The sequence below is a fragment of the Arachis hypogaea genome, chromosome 5 (assembly GCF_003086295.3).
Source record: "Arachis hypogaea cultivar Tifrunner chromosome 5, arahy.Tifrunner.gnm2.J5K5, whole genome shotgun sequence".
Classification (NCBI taxonomy): domain Eukaryota; kingdom Viridiplantae; phylum Streptophyta; class Magnoliopsida; order Fabales; family Fabaceae; genus Arachis; species Arachis hypogaea.
Genome location: NC_092040.1, coordinates 115662604 through 115676073, shown reverse-complemented (window position 1 = coordinate 115676073; position 13470 = coordinate 115662604). Strand labels below are relative to the sequence as shown.

The window sequence follows — 13470 nt, the reverse complement described above, 5'->3', positions numbered from 1 at the left end:
CAACACGTTCGTCTTGTCCTGGCTGCATGGATCTCTAAGTCCAAAAATATTCCAGAGCGTTTTGTGGTGCGATAACGCCTAGGAATTATGGATGTATCTAAAACACATATTCTACCAAGGTGATCTGTTTAGAATTGCATAGCTTGAAAAAGAATTATTCTCAATGAGACAAGGTGAGCTCAATATTACTTCCTATTACACAAAACTGAAGAGTATTTGGGAGGAATAGATGAATTTAGACCTATCTTGTATGTTCTTGTCTGCATAGTTGAAAGTGTGGAAAGAGTCTTGAAATGATTTGAGAGTATAGAAAGCAGTCTCATGTAATTAGGTTCTTTTGAGGATTGAACGATCAATATGTAAATGTGCGCTCCCAACTCATGCTTGTCAACCCCTTACTAAATGTGGCAACAGCTTTTTCTTCGCTTTTACAACAAGAAAGACAAATGTTACACTCTATTGACCCTGAATCTGGATTGATGGTGAATGCTATTGAGGTCAATGCATTCAGGACTTACCAAAGCAGTGGAAATAACTTGATTAGAGGAAGAGGACGGGTTCATAGGGAAAAAGGTAGAGGAAATGGTCGAGGGATGCCTAAATTATGCTTTTATTGCGGAAAGAATGGACATTTGGTGGAAACATACTATCACAAACATGAATTTCCACCACACATGCAAAGAAATCAATTCAAAGGAAACAACACTATATGTCAAGTCAAGTGAGCTTAATAAATTCTATTACTACTGCGAATAATGAAGAAAAGAGCACTGAACCTTTGAGCCAAAGGGATGTAAAGGTCAAGCTAGATAGCTTGTTTTCGAATAAGCAAAAGGAAGCACTCATTGTCTTGTTCCAACAACAATGCAGTGACTTTCCAAATAATGGAAATTTGGCTTCTGTACATGCACCATCTGCAGGTACCTTCTATCCTCTCTCAATTTCTAACCATATATTAAACTGTCATAACTGAATTTTGGATATAGAAACTAGTGTTCATATGTCATTCTCACTCGATTTCTTTCAATTTGTTAAAACAATTCAGTCACTTCAAGTAATTTTGCCAAATGGATCTAAAATTGTCACAACTGTTTTTAGAACAATTTTCTTTTCAGCAAATTTTTACTTGACTGATGTGTTATATGTTCCAACTTTTAAATATAATCTGATTTCAATTTCTAAAGCAACTGATACACTTTCTTGTTTTTTTTTTTTTTTGTTCAATACACATAATTGTGAGAATTAGGTGCAACTTATCTTAAAAATGATTGGAGCTGCCGATAAAAAAAAAAGGAGATTGTAAATAAATAAACATCAAACCAATGTTAACAATATCAAGTCTCACAACTATAACTATAGTCGAGGGTGATCATGCTAAATTTGTAAATTCTACACATACACACAGGGACGGACATAAGGGGAGTGAGTGGAGGCCTCGGCTCCAACTTTTTTTAAAAAGAAAATAATAGTAATAAATTATTAAGTATGATTTAATTTTTTAAGAAATTTATTTAATATTTAGTTTATTATAAATAAAAGTTTAGTCTAACCTAAATATTAATGATTTCTAATATCTAAAAAGTAAGTAATAATGTTAAAAAAATTTGAAAAAGATATTATTACTAAGGATCCCGCTAGGGAGACAATGAACTATTTGTACAATGTGATTAAACTGATTTTGGGTTCACCAAGGATCGAACTCTTGACCTCTCGGATTTAGAGCTCTAATAATACCATGCCATGATATCACTCATCCCAAAAGTTTCTGCTGATGGGAAAAGGTAACACTAATGGATATATCTCTAATACTCCTTAAACCTCTATTGTATCCATTGTACAAATATTCCATTGGCTCCTATACTTTTCCTATTACTAATATTTTTTAATTAAAAAAATTTTTCAAAATTCATAAAGTAAATTCTTTTTCTTTTTGTAATGGTCTTTCTTAATTCATTTGGTATTAATTCTTTTTGTTTTAACTACTACAACTGAAAGATCTTTTTAGCTAGGAATATTGTGAAGGATGACTAAGAAACAAAATAAAAGATGAATTTCTTACTAATTGCCTTTTAATTATATTGAAAAGAAAATTGCTGAAAAATTTGACACAAATTCTATTATCGATAAATTTTATGATACGAAGAATCGACCACTTCGTTAGTAAAAATTACACACATATTTTTTATACTTTAAAATATATTATTTATCAGTATATTTTTGTAATACATCTTACATTATATAATTTTTTACATAATTTTTAAATATTATATATGTTATTGCCCATAATAATATTTGTGCATCCGTCCTTCATATTGCATACACACACAAGATCATTCATGCATCTGATGCAACAATGTAGCATCATCAATTAAGACACATTTCATGTAATAAAATACAACAAATAAAAAATGCTTTTCCATTCACTTCATCTCATAACAGAGATACCATGTTCTTCATGTCATTATGCAAAGCAAAAATGCTTGCTTTTGATAAAAATCACACAAAATCTGAAAATATATTTGACTTGGTGCACACAGACATACATATAGGAATTCATAGCCACACCATCTATCTCAGGTCACAAATATTTTTTTCATAATAGTAGAAGTCAAAAGATGGTGAGTGAGAGGCGGATGAGTGAGAGAAGTGAGAGGGGTAGAGTGGAAAGTCACGTGTTTTTTTAGCACAAATTTAACTTTTTGAAATTTAAAAATTAAATTATTTCAAAAGTTGATTTCACTTGACCGCATATGTATACTTGAATGGAAAATCTTAGCTTCATATATATGTGCCAATCGGGCATCATAACGGACACGGAGTAAAGAATATGCAATCTTCTGAATCATAATGTTGTTTTCATTTTTTCCTTTGGACAAGGCATAATAATAATGTCGTATATTACTCGTAAAATCAACGTGGATATCATTGGATCCCTGGATCAGACTCTAAACGCAACATGGTTGCAGCAAATTAAAGAATTAGCCTCATGTTAGCCACACATTGCAGAACATGCATACTCTAATGTCCACACGTGTATTTTGATTTTTGTCTAAGGAGAGAGAATAATCGGGGGATCTGATTTAAATTTAGGTACGAAAATCTAAAGTGTGCATGCCCTATGTGTCGCGCGTGAGGGCTCTCTCTCACAAGTCTCATTCCATGCGAGCTCTCTCTCTCTCTCAATTTCCTTTCTCAGAAATCCGCCGAATCCCATTCTCTTCTCCTTTCTTTTTCAATCTTCTTCCACTTATTTAAAGTTCCAAAAAAACTTCAATTTCAGCAACACAATATCAAAGAAACTGAAAATTAAAATATTGATCATTCTAAATTTCACATTAGTAATTATCTCAATCATTTTAATTATATAAATTATTATTTAATTTTTTTTTATCCAACAAAAATATTAATAATAATATTAAAGATTAATATTATTTATATTGATTAAATGCTAGTTAATATTAGGGGTGTTCAAATCCAAACCAATTCAAATTAAACCGTTCATCCAATCCAATTCAAATCGAAAACCAATTAAAACTGTACTAATTCAGATTTGATTGGATTCTATTTTTTTGCAAACCGCTGGACTGAATCGGATTTCGGATCTACTTTTTATAACCGATCCAATCCAAACCGCACAATGTGCTATAATATTATTATTTTATTATTATATTTACAATTATACTTATAACATGTTTAATTTGTTATACATTTTTCTATTATTCATGTATTATTATTATTATTTAATAAATATTTTATGTTCAAAATGTTATTTATTTATTTATTTTAACTAACCTATAATTTTATTTCTATTGTTATGTTATCATTGACTTTTTAAGATATTGTTAAAACTTGTTATGTCATTGTTGATTATTTAAAATTTGATGTTGAGACTTGTTATATGCATTTTTTTTAAATCGCAAATCCAAACCGCTTGTAATCGGATCGGATTTTTAAAAAAAATCATCCAATTCAAACTGTACCGCACATAAATTAAACGTTCGGATCGGATAATTTTTTTCCTTAAAATCGAACCAAACCGCACTGTGAACACCCTTAGTTAATATACGGTAGTTAGAAATGTGTTATTATATTCAGTTAGTAAATATTGTTAACATAGGTTTATATATTAGAAAATATATTTTTAGTTTGTTAGAATTATATTTTATATATAATTTATTAGAAAATAAATTAGAATCAATATTAGATCGATTAGTATCATTTATATTTATATAACATATATGTATATTAATATATTAATTATTAATATAAAATTTTTGTAAAATAGATTTAACATATTTTAAAAATTAGATATTTTAAAATTTTAATAATTAATTAATTAATTATTAGATATTTATTAATATATTTATTGTAGTTAAATTTTTAATGAGTTTTTTTTTTTGTGACTTAAGTTTTTAATTAGTTAAGTAATTTACATGTTATACGTACGTAATGCAATAATACAATAATTAAATTTAGGGGTTAAGTACGATTTTGATCCTTAATGTAGAGGTCGAAAATTTATTTCGTTTTCAATCTTTTTTTCACTGTAAAATGGTCCCAAAGGTTTACCTTAATTCTAAAATGAGTTAAGTACTTTTTCGTCCTTAACGTCTTGGGTGAAAATCAAAATTGTCCCCAACTTTTTTTTGTTATTAAAATCATCCTCAACGTTACAAAATGTTATAAAATTATTCTTTTATTCATAATAATTTTTTAAATGACATAAAACTCCTTTCCTATTATCACTACCTAGTTCCCACAGTACCCCACCTATTACCCCATCCTCCCTTATCCCACCCCTTTCCACCTAAAACAGAAAAACGAAAATGAAACCAAAATAAAGAAAAGGAACAAAAGAGGGAGAAGAAAGAAAAGAAAATGAACAAGAGGGAGATGAGGGCAGGAAAAATGGTTATGATGCCAATCGTGATAGTTATGGTGATGGTTATGATAGATGCCAATGGAGATGGTTATGGTGGCAGTGGTGGTGGCCATAAGAAAAGAGAGAAAGAGATGCGTAGCAATGGTGATGATGATGCAGGGGTTAGTGGTGAGGGTAGGGAGAGTTTTTCAATTTTAGTGTAAGGACAAAATTGTTTAAAAAATATTGTTTAAGGACAAAAGGAAAATTTTATAACGTTTTGTAATGTTGAGAATGATTTTAATAACAAAAAAAAATTGGAGACGATTTTGATTTTCACCTAAGACGTTAAGGATAAAAAAAGTACTTAACCCTTCTAAAATCGTCTTTCGAACGACAATACCCCTCTTTCTTTCCCAAAATCAACGAGAAGCAGAAGCAGACCCATAAACTCAGAAAATCACCATCTGCATCTGCATCACCCCCCAGAACTCAAAAAATCATCATCTGCATCTACATCACCCCTCAAAACTCAAAAAAACCACCACCTCCCACCCACTACCACTCCATCATTATTTGCATCACCCCACCCAAAACTCATAAAATCATCGTCATCATCAAAAATCAGAAAAGAAAATTCAGAACTCAGAAAAACAAGAAAATCATTTTCATCATCATTGAAACTCATAAACATTAACAAAACTCAGAACTAAAATTCTTCCCCTTTCATTAACAAAATTCAGATGCAATTACAATAATAAAAAATTCCCAAATTCATCTTCAATTACAAGAACCAAAAATCCATAAATATAATTACCAAAATTCTCTCTAGAGAACGCGAGGAACACGAGGGCAACCACCACCTCTTCGATGATGAGGAGGAACACGAGGGTGTGGGCCAGATGCGTCGCAACGAGGCAAGGCTAGGGCTCAAGTCACAGCACTGCAAGGTCGAGGTGCAACGAGATGAGGGCAACGGCGAGGCGAAGACCGAACGACAAAAAACAAGAGCAACAATGACGAGGAGCAGCAGCGGTGGCCCTTCCCCTTCCCCTTCCCCTTCCCCTTCCCCTTCCCCTTCCTGAACCCAAACCCAACCCCCTTCCCCCACAAAGCGTGATACCCTTTCCCATTAACCCGTTTTTCTTTTCTTTTCTTTTTTATTTTTTATTAAGAATAATTTAATAATAAAAATAAAAAAATTAGTAAAAATGACTATTTTAAAATAAACTGAAATTTTTGAAACTATTTTGTAGCGAAAAAAAAGGTCAGAAACAAAATAAATTTTCGACCTCTATATTAGGACCAAAATCATACTTAACTTTTAAATTTAGTGTAAATCAGTTAGTTAATTAATTTATTAATACTAAATATAGTATTAATTTAATAAATTTAGATACTATTTAAAATTTTTGGATATATTATTTAATCAATTTTTATTATTATATAAAAATTATTTAATAATGGTTTACTATTTTAGAGGTCGGCCGTCGTGTTTTATATAGTCCACCTTTTCCCTTGGTCGTGGGCTCGTGGCTGATATTTTTGATCAAAACTATTATGTCCCAAAATTGACACACACAAATGTGATAAAATGACGTCGACATACCATACTTATTCAATAGCAAACAGGTATGCGGTAGTTGAATAATTGATAATAATAATAATATATGTACCTAATAAAATGAATATTTAATAAATTTTATTATATTTATTTAAATTCAATTTAAATTAAGAAATATTATTTGTACATTAAAATCAGTTGTATTTGTGTATAAATATATATATGATTTAATTTATTTTCACAGTGTATTATATTTCAGCATGTATTTTATATTGATACCTGACTTTTGTAACTGATTTTAATGTACACATAACATAACCCATTTAAATTAAATGAACATCTATTCTAAAATAAAAATAACCATTCACATTAACATTCATATCCGAAAAAAGAAAAGAAGAAGAAAAGGGGGAGAGAAGAACCACAGCGACGGATGCAAGACGACGACGAGACAGTGCAAGACAGTCATAATGGTGCATGGAAAACCGCGCGCAATGGCATAATTCGTGTAGCAACAGCCGACAGCGACACCGCAACAATTCTACGAGAGAGTTGGCGCGACATTAGACCATCTTCAGTAGGGAACTCATCTCAGTTTCTGTTTATAGCCCACCTGTCATAAAAAGTAACTCCACATCAGCTTTTGCGTCATAAACAGTAAATAGGAACTCAAAGTATCTCTCTCTTCTCCATTAGGAGGAACTGACTTTAGTCCTTGTTGTGGTCCCACTTAATTAATTAATTAAAATACTTTAAATTAATGTAATTAATTTTTTTCAATAATATTATTTAAATTTATAAATTTAAAAATAATTTACTATTAAAAGATATTAATATTAAATATAATAATAATACATAATATATAATTTGAAATTACACTAATTTATAGTTTTGTGTTTACAACTGCTAATTCGAAATTACACTAATTTATAGTTTTATATTTACAACTGCTAATTTTAAATTTTAAAAATAAAAATAACCAACTCAATTAAAAATTATTTTGTAAGATGTAAAAATTAAATTTATTTTTTAATGTAGGTAAATTTAATTAATTATAATTTAATATAATAATATAAATAATATTTAATGTTAATTATGATATAAATAATTAATATAAATTATTGATTAAATAAAAACTTAATTATTTAATCTAATTAATTATTAAAATTATTAATAAATTAATTATAATTTAATTATTTAATTAATTATTATTTAAATAATTAATATAAATTATTAATTAAATAAAAATATAATTATTTAATATGATTATTTATTATAATTATTACTAATTTAATTATTATTTAATTATTTAATATAATTAAATATAATTATTTAATTATTTCATATTTATATTTTTTTTAATAACTTGCCAAGTGGCAAGTTATTATTGGTTGATTGGAGTCCCTCTTTAGAGGGACTCCCTCACCTTGAAATATGTGCAGGAACTCAACTTTTCTTCTCTCCAACGGTGATTCTCTGCTTTTGTCAGAAAATAAGGCCTCAACATTTGCCCATTAGAGTTGCTCTTATAGCAACGCTGTCAGAAAAGAGAGGGACAAAGATAGTTAAGACAACAACTGCGACAGTAGCGCTCTTATACACGTGGATGGGAGAGACAGAGGCAGGGAAGGTAGCGGAAACAGACGGATGTGACTGCGCTACCTCTGCACGGACTGCGGGGAGGGAAGGACAGCTGCTGGAGTTTAGGGTTTAGGGTTTAGAGATGGCCTTTTGGTCTATGCCGCACAGCTGTGTTGCTTCCACCATTGCCCAAATCACCTTTTGAATTATATATGGTTATCCCATAAATTAAGAACAAGCAATAATATAAATAAAAATAAATTTAAAATGATGATTTAGTTTAATTATTTTAAAATTATAATCTAAAATTTGATAATAATTAATTAATTAATTAAGGATCGAAATTTTAAAATTAATTTTAGTTTTATTTTTTATTTTATTATTTGCATTGTTTACTATATGCCTTGTTTATCTATACTTTCTTGTATTATATATTTTCGATAGTTAAATGTCTTATTTATAAGTACTTTTGTTATATTGTTATAGATATACACTATGGCTCTGTGGAACTTACCAAAAAACAGAGAGACAATGGCTTTGAAAGAATTAACTTGTCCCAGCTTTGAGCTATGTCTGATGTTGTTTTCTACGATTATTACTATTATTGTGTTTAAGCTAAGAACAAGTGTGAAAGTGGAAAGCAAAGGCATTGTAAATCTGCCTCCGTCACCAAGAAAGTTAGCGATAATTGGGAATCTTCATCAGATAGGCGCATTGCCATATCGGTCCTTCAAAGCCCTCTCAGAGAAGTATGGTGATGTCATGTTGTTACAGTTAGGCCACATTCCAACTGTGGTGGTTTCATCAGCACAAGTGGTGGACGAAATCATGAAAGCTCACGACTTAGCACTCTCGAACCGAGGCCAAAGCACAGCCACGAATATCTTGCTGTATGGATCCAATGATATTGGTTTTGGAAACTATGGAGAAAGGTGGAAGCAGAAAAGAAAAATATGCGTGCGTGAACTCTTGAGCCCTAAGATGGTGCAGTCAGAGTCGATTCGTTTGGTGAGAGAAGGGGCAGTTGCAGAATTGGTTGACAAGGTACGCCAAGCTGCAGCAGCATCATGCTCATCACTGAATTTGAGTGAGTTGCTCGTTGAAGCAGCAAACAACATCATTTGTAACTCTGCTCTTGGACAAAAGAACGATGCAAAAGGTGTTCGTCGCAGAGACAGCGTGAAGGTGTGGGCGAAGAAGGTGATGTTTCAGGTTGGAGTTGTCACCCTTGGGGATCACTTTCCTTGGTTGCGTTGGGTGGATGTTTTGACTGGCCAGGTTCGAGAATTCAAAGCCACTTTTGCAGCCTTGGATCCCTTGTTTGATAAGGTCATTGCTGAGCACAGGAGTTCCATATTCAACAAAGAAGCAGCTGATGATGATCTCAGAGATTTTGTTGACATCCTCGTCCAACTTCAAGACCAACAGCAGGCTGCCAATAACGCCATCTCCAACAATGACATCAAATCAATTCTTCTGGTTTAGTTACCTTCTTCATTTCTTCTATTTTCTTTTCTTTTCCCTTAATGCATGCAAGAGTGGCTTCAATATATTAGAATATATTATGATCAATTAGCATTTATTAGATTTAATTTCACACCATTAAAAATATTAATAATAGCTACTTAATAACTCTAAATTACAAAATTTATTGGCCCTTGGTATTCCTCTATTTAGTATATTTGAAGTTTATTATAGAATATAATTTTTTTATTATATCGATTCTCTTCTCTTAGCATTTATAAATATCTTTTTATATTCAATAATGCTAGGAAACTAAGATGGTTTCAACAAAAAACCAGCCAAATGTTTCTGGGTAAATCTAAAACCTCTACGTGGAATGTGCTTAAGTTAGGCATTTGAATGTTTATTTTCTTTATAAATTGGATGGTTCTGAATCTGTTTTCTGATTTATCATGTTTTAGACATTTGGAGAAGAAAGGAAGGTGAAGAGACGGACGCTAATTGAATCAGTTTCCGTGATTTACGTTGCAATAATACTAAACATATCTCTTCCTAAATTTAAATGTAGTGAAACATTTAATAACCAATATTTAAATCATAAATAAATAAAACTAATTACTATATTTATAATTAATTAAGTATTCTATTCTTTGCTGATTTGGAGTTAGTTACATATACTTTTGCTTTTATAAATTGATTCTAGACTTCTAGTTTTTTTGTTCGTAATCCACAGGATTATGACCAAGCTAATTTAGTTTTTAAAAAAATTATAATTCTATATTTTTATAGGCAAAAATATTAGTATATTTCTAAAAACTTTTATAATTGAAGAAGAATAAGAATGAAGATATCAGATGGTGGTAATAATTGTCCTGTATAATTGATTTTAAAAAGTAATGATTTCAGGACATGTTTGCAGCGGGAAGTGAGACAACTTCAGTAACAGTAGAATGGGCAATGTCAGAACTAATGAAAAATCCAATGGAACTGAAGAAAGTCCAGGAAGAGGTGAGAAGGGTTGTGGGGCACAAATCAATTGTGGAAGAGAGCAACGTGAACCAAATGGAGTACCTAAAATGTGTGGTGAAAGAGACTCTAAGGTTGCATCCACCTGCACCGCTCTTGGTTCCGAGAGTGGCAACACGCCACGTGAAACTCTCTGGATATGACATCCCAGCAAAGACAAGATTGTACGTGAACGTCTGGGCTATCCAGAGGGATCCTCGAGTGTGGGACAGCCCGGAAGACTTCATTCCAGAGAGGCATCGCCATAGCCACACTCAAGACTTCAAGTTTATCCCATTTGGTTTCGGCAGAAGAGGATGCCCTGGAATGAATTTTGGCCTTGCTTCTGTTGAGTATATGCTCGCTAACCTTCTCTATTACTTCAATTGGGAATCTCCACAAGCCATAGATATGGCTGAGACATTTGGCCTCGTTGCCTCCAAAAGAATCCCACTTCATCTTAAGCCTATTCCATTCTCATTCGGATAACAACATAATCATTTACTTTCCAAGTGATGTTAGTGAGATGAGTGCTAATAAAGTCTTGGAGACTATATATTTACGTACTACTTTGGTATGTCTCATCAGTGGCAACTCTTATGTTTCTTCAGTACTATTTTCTGTACCATCATTTAGAACTCTAAGCAAGCTGATGTAGCTTCAAGTTTAATTTACTGAGATTTTTATGTGAATGAGCAACATATTCCCCCATTGAAGTAAATTAAACAAGTATATTTTCTTGCAAACATTAAATTCAATAATCCATAAGCTGGCCGATGCACAAGTCTCTGGTAGAATTAAAGCCGTGTATATAGCTAGAACATTTCTTGCTTCCACTTCATTCATTCAATCTGAATACGGAGACGGGTTCCATAATTTCCACAACATAATAGTAATAATCATATAAAGAAGCATATACAAAGATGATATGTAAAATCTTGATGCAAAAATAACACTGCTGCTGAACCACGAAACATGTCTTCTAGTACAGGCCAATCAATAACAACATAACCCAAATTATTCTCTTCCAATTTTTTGCTCCACAAATATTTAAGGAGCCACTAAATATCATGAATGCAAAGGTATAAGCCCCAAATCAACCACGAGAATAATGGAGACTGCATACAACAATAAAGATTAGTGTATTGATTATCAAGATTTGAAACAAGGCAAATTTAATGTGAAAAAACGGTTATGTTCCTGAACAAATGTTACTGTGGTAATGAATAGCCCTCTTCAAGACATTGCGTTCTTGTATCTTGCATTAGGCGTTGAAGTAAAGTTGGATTGCCCGTAACAACAGCATCAACATGCTCAAACAGCATCCTCTGCATGGATTCCACATCATCAACAGTCCAGGCATACACCTTTTTCTTCCTTCTATTAACGATCACAACGCAAAAGATGGATCATCAATACAGCAGAAAACATCAATGCTACTGGATAAGTATATAGTAGGAGATGTATCAACAGAAAAGCAGACCTGTGCAGAACTCTCATAAGCTTTTCATCAATCAACGGGTGGTAGACACCAACAACCTCAGCACCTTTCATCCTCAACAAATTTGTTCTAGCCCCAGTAGAGGGTTCTTTCATAACGATGTAACCAACCTGCATCGGGGCCATTGAAGTGCAAAAAGATGACACTCGTAAAATGTGACTCCAGCTATAGCAGCTTTGTAACGATGTAAATAATTTTTTGTCACTATTAACAAAAGGCAAGTGAAGTAGTTACCGTAATTTCTGACGAAAGTTTGATTACATCCCTTACCAAATTGTCACTTTTACACCATACGAGACAGTTTTGACACACTGTGTTCTCCAGCTGAAACATAAATAAAACGCAACAAAGCAGTAAAGAATTGTGTGCGCGATGGAAAGGGCAGAAGAATTACACTTACAATAGAGAGAATGTCTCTGGCAAGACCTTTCTCATAAAACGGGGGTCCAACTTTGATGTCTAGAATTATCTGTCGTACTGAATTTGCAGTCAACTAAGAAATACATTGCAAAGCAGGGGTCAATGAATATGATCCGTAAACAGGAACAATAGCAGACGAATTAAAGGAATGATACCATGAGGGCATCTTGAATGGTAGGTATACTTTGATCTTTTAACTTGTCAGGAGAATGGAGAGAAGCACCAAGCTCTCTTATCTAAAAAATACGATCTTAGTTAGTTGAAGTGATTATTTCTGAGCCCTAAGGGAGAAGTGAGTAGTGAGCAAGACCTGGTTGGAGGTAAAGTGACCAACTTTAGAAGAAGCGTTGGGAGAGAAGCGGTGCAAATCCCTGCCTGTGCCACCACCATGGGACTCGTGAGAGCAAACAAATAATTAATGGAAGAGATATGAATGGAATGGAGTAAGAGTACCTGTCGTGAAGAGCAAAGAGGACGCCATCAGAGGAACGAGAGACGTCGATCTCAATGCAGTCCACTTTGGAATTAAGAGCAGACACATACGCTGCCATCTATCAATTCAATTGGGATGCACAAGAACTAAAGTAAGAAGATAATGATGAATATGAATGGATGAGGAATGAGGAAGCAAGAGGCATACGGTGTTGGAGGGGGCGACGGAAGAGTCGCCGCCGTGGGCGCAGACTAGAGGCGGTTGGTGAAGCCAGGCGCACTTGGCGAGGTGGATCCGGTGGAGACGCCTGACCCGGAGATGGAAGAGTATCGGAGGCAGAATGGCGAGAAGAGCAAGACACGCAATCAGAATCCGCAACTGTCTGCTGCTGCTTCTTCTTCCTGATCTCGCTGTTGATCTCGATCTTCCACCTATCAACGTTGACATTATTTCCCCGCTCGCACTCACACTCACACGCCGCAGCTGCAGTTATCTCATCCTTACCTCCATCCACTTTCCTAGTTTCCTGTAAGGCCTCGCCTTCCTAAAACTAGAAGTCTCCCCTACATTTTAGCTTATGCAATTCTTTTCTTTTTTTTAATTTTTTTTTCTTTTCTTTTCGTTGCTTTATATACATGGCA

The 13470-nt window shown here is 32.9% G+C and overlaps 2 protein-coding genes across 3 annotated transcripts; one reads left to right on the top strand and one right to left on the bottom strand.

The window, feature by feature from the left end:
- The first annotated feature begins 7890 nt into the window (after positions 1-7890).
- On the top strand, positions 7891-11167 carry LOC112803142 (phenylacetaldehyde oxime monooxygenase CYP71AN24). The gene is made up of 2 exons (XM_025846641.3): positions 7891-9485; positions 10377-11167. Exons 1-2 carry the CDS (start codon positions 8502-8504, stop codon positions 10962-10964), a joined length of 1572 nt encoding a protein of 523 aa, XP_025702426.1. The 5' UTR covers positions 7891-8501; the 3' UTR covers positions 10965-11167.
- Positions 11168-11287: 120 nt separating this feature from the next.
- LOC112803143 (glycerophosphodiester phosphodiesterase GDPD4) lies at positions 11288-13449 on the bottom strand. Of its 2 annotated transcripts, none has more exons than XM_025846642.3 (8): positions 13037-13449; positions 12850-12947; positions 12707-12767; positions 12552-12632; positions 12377-12469; positions 12211-12300; positions 11959-12086; positions 11288-11855 (listed from the first exon to the last, which is right to left on the bottom strand). In XM_025846642.3, the coding sequence occupies exons 1-8, from the start codon at positions 13274-13276 to the stop codon at positions 11687-11689; spliced, it is 960 nt and encodes a 319-aa protein (XP_025702427.1). In that variant the 5' UTR covers positions 13277-13449; the 3' UTR covers positions 11288-11686. The 2 variants fall into 2 exon arrangements, with proteins under 2 accessions (XP_025702427.1, XP_025702428.1); XM_025846643.3 differs by having other exon boundaries at positions 11288-11852.
- Between the last annotated feature and the right edge of the window lie 21 nt (positions 13450-13470).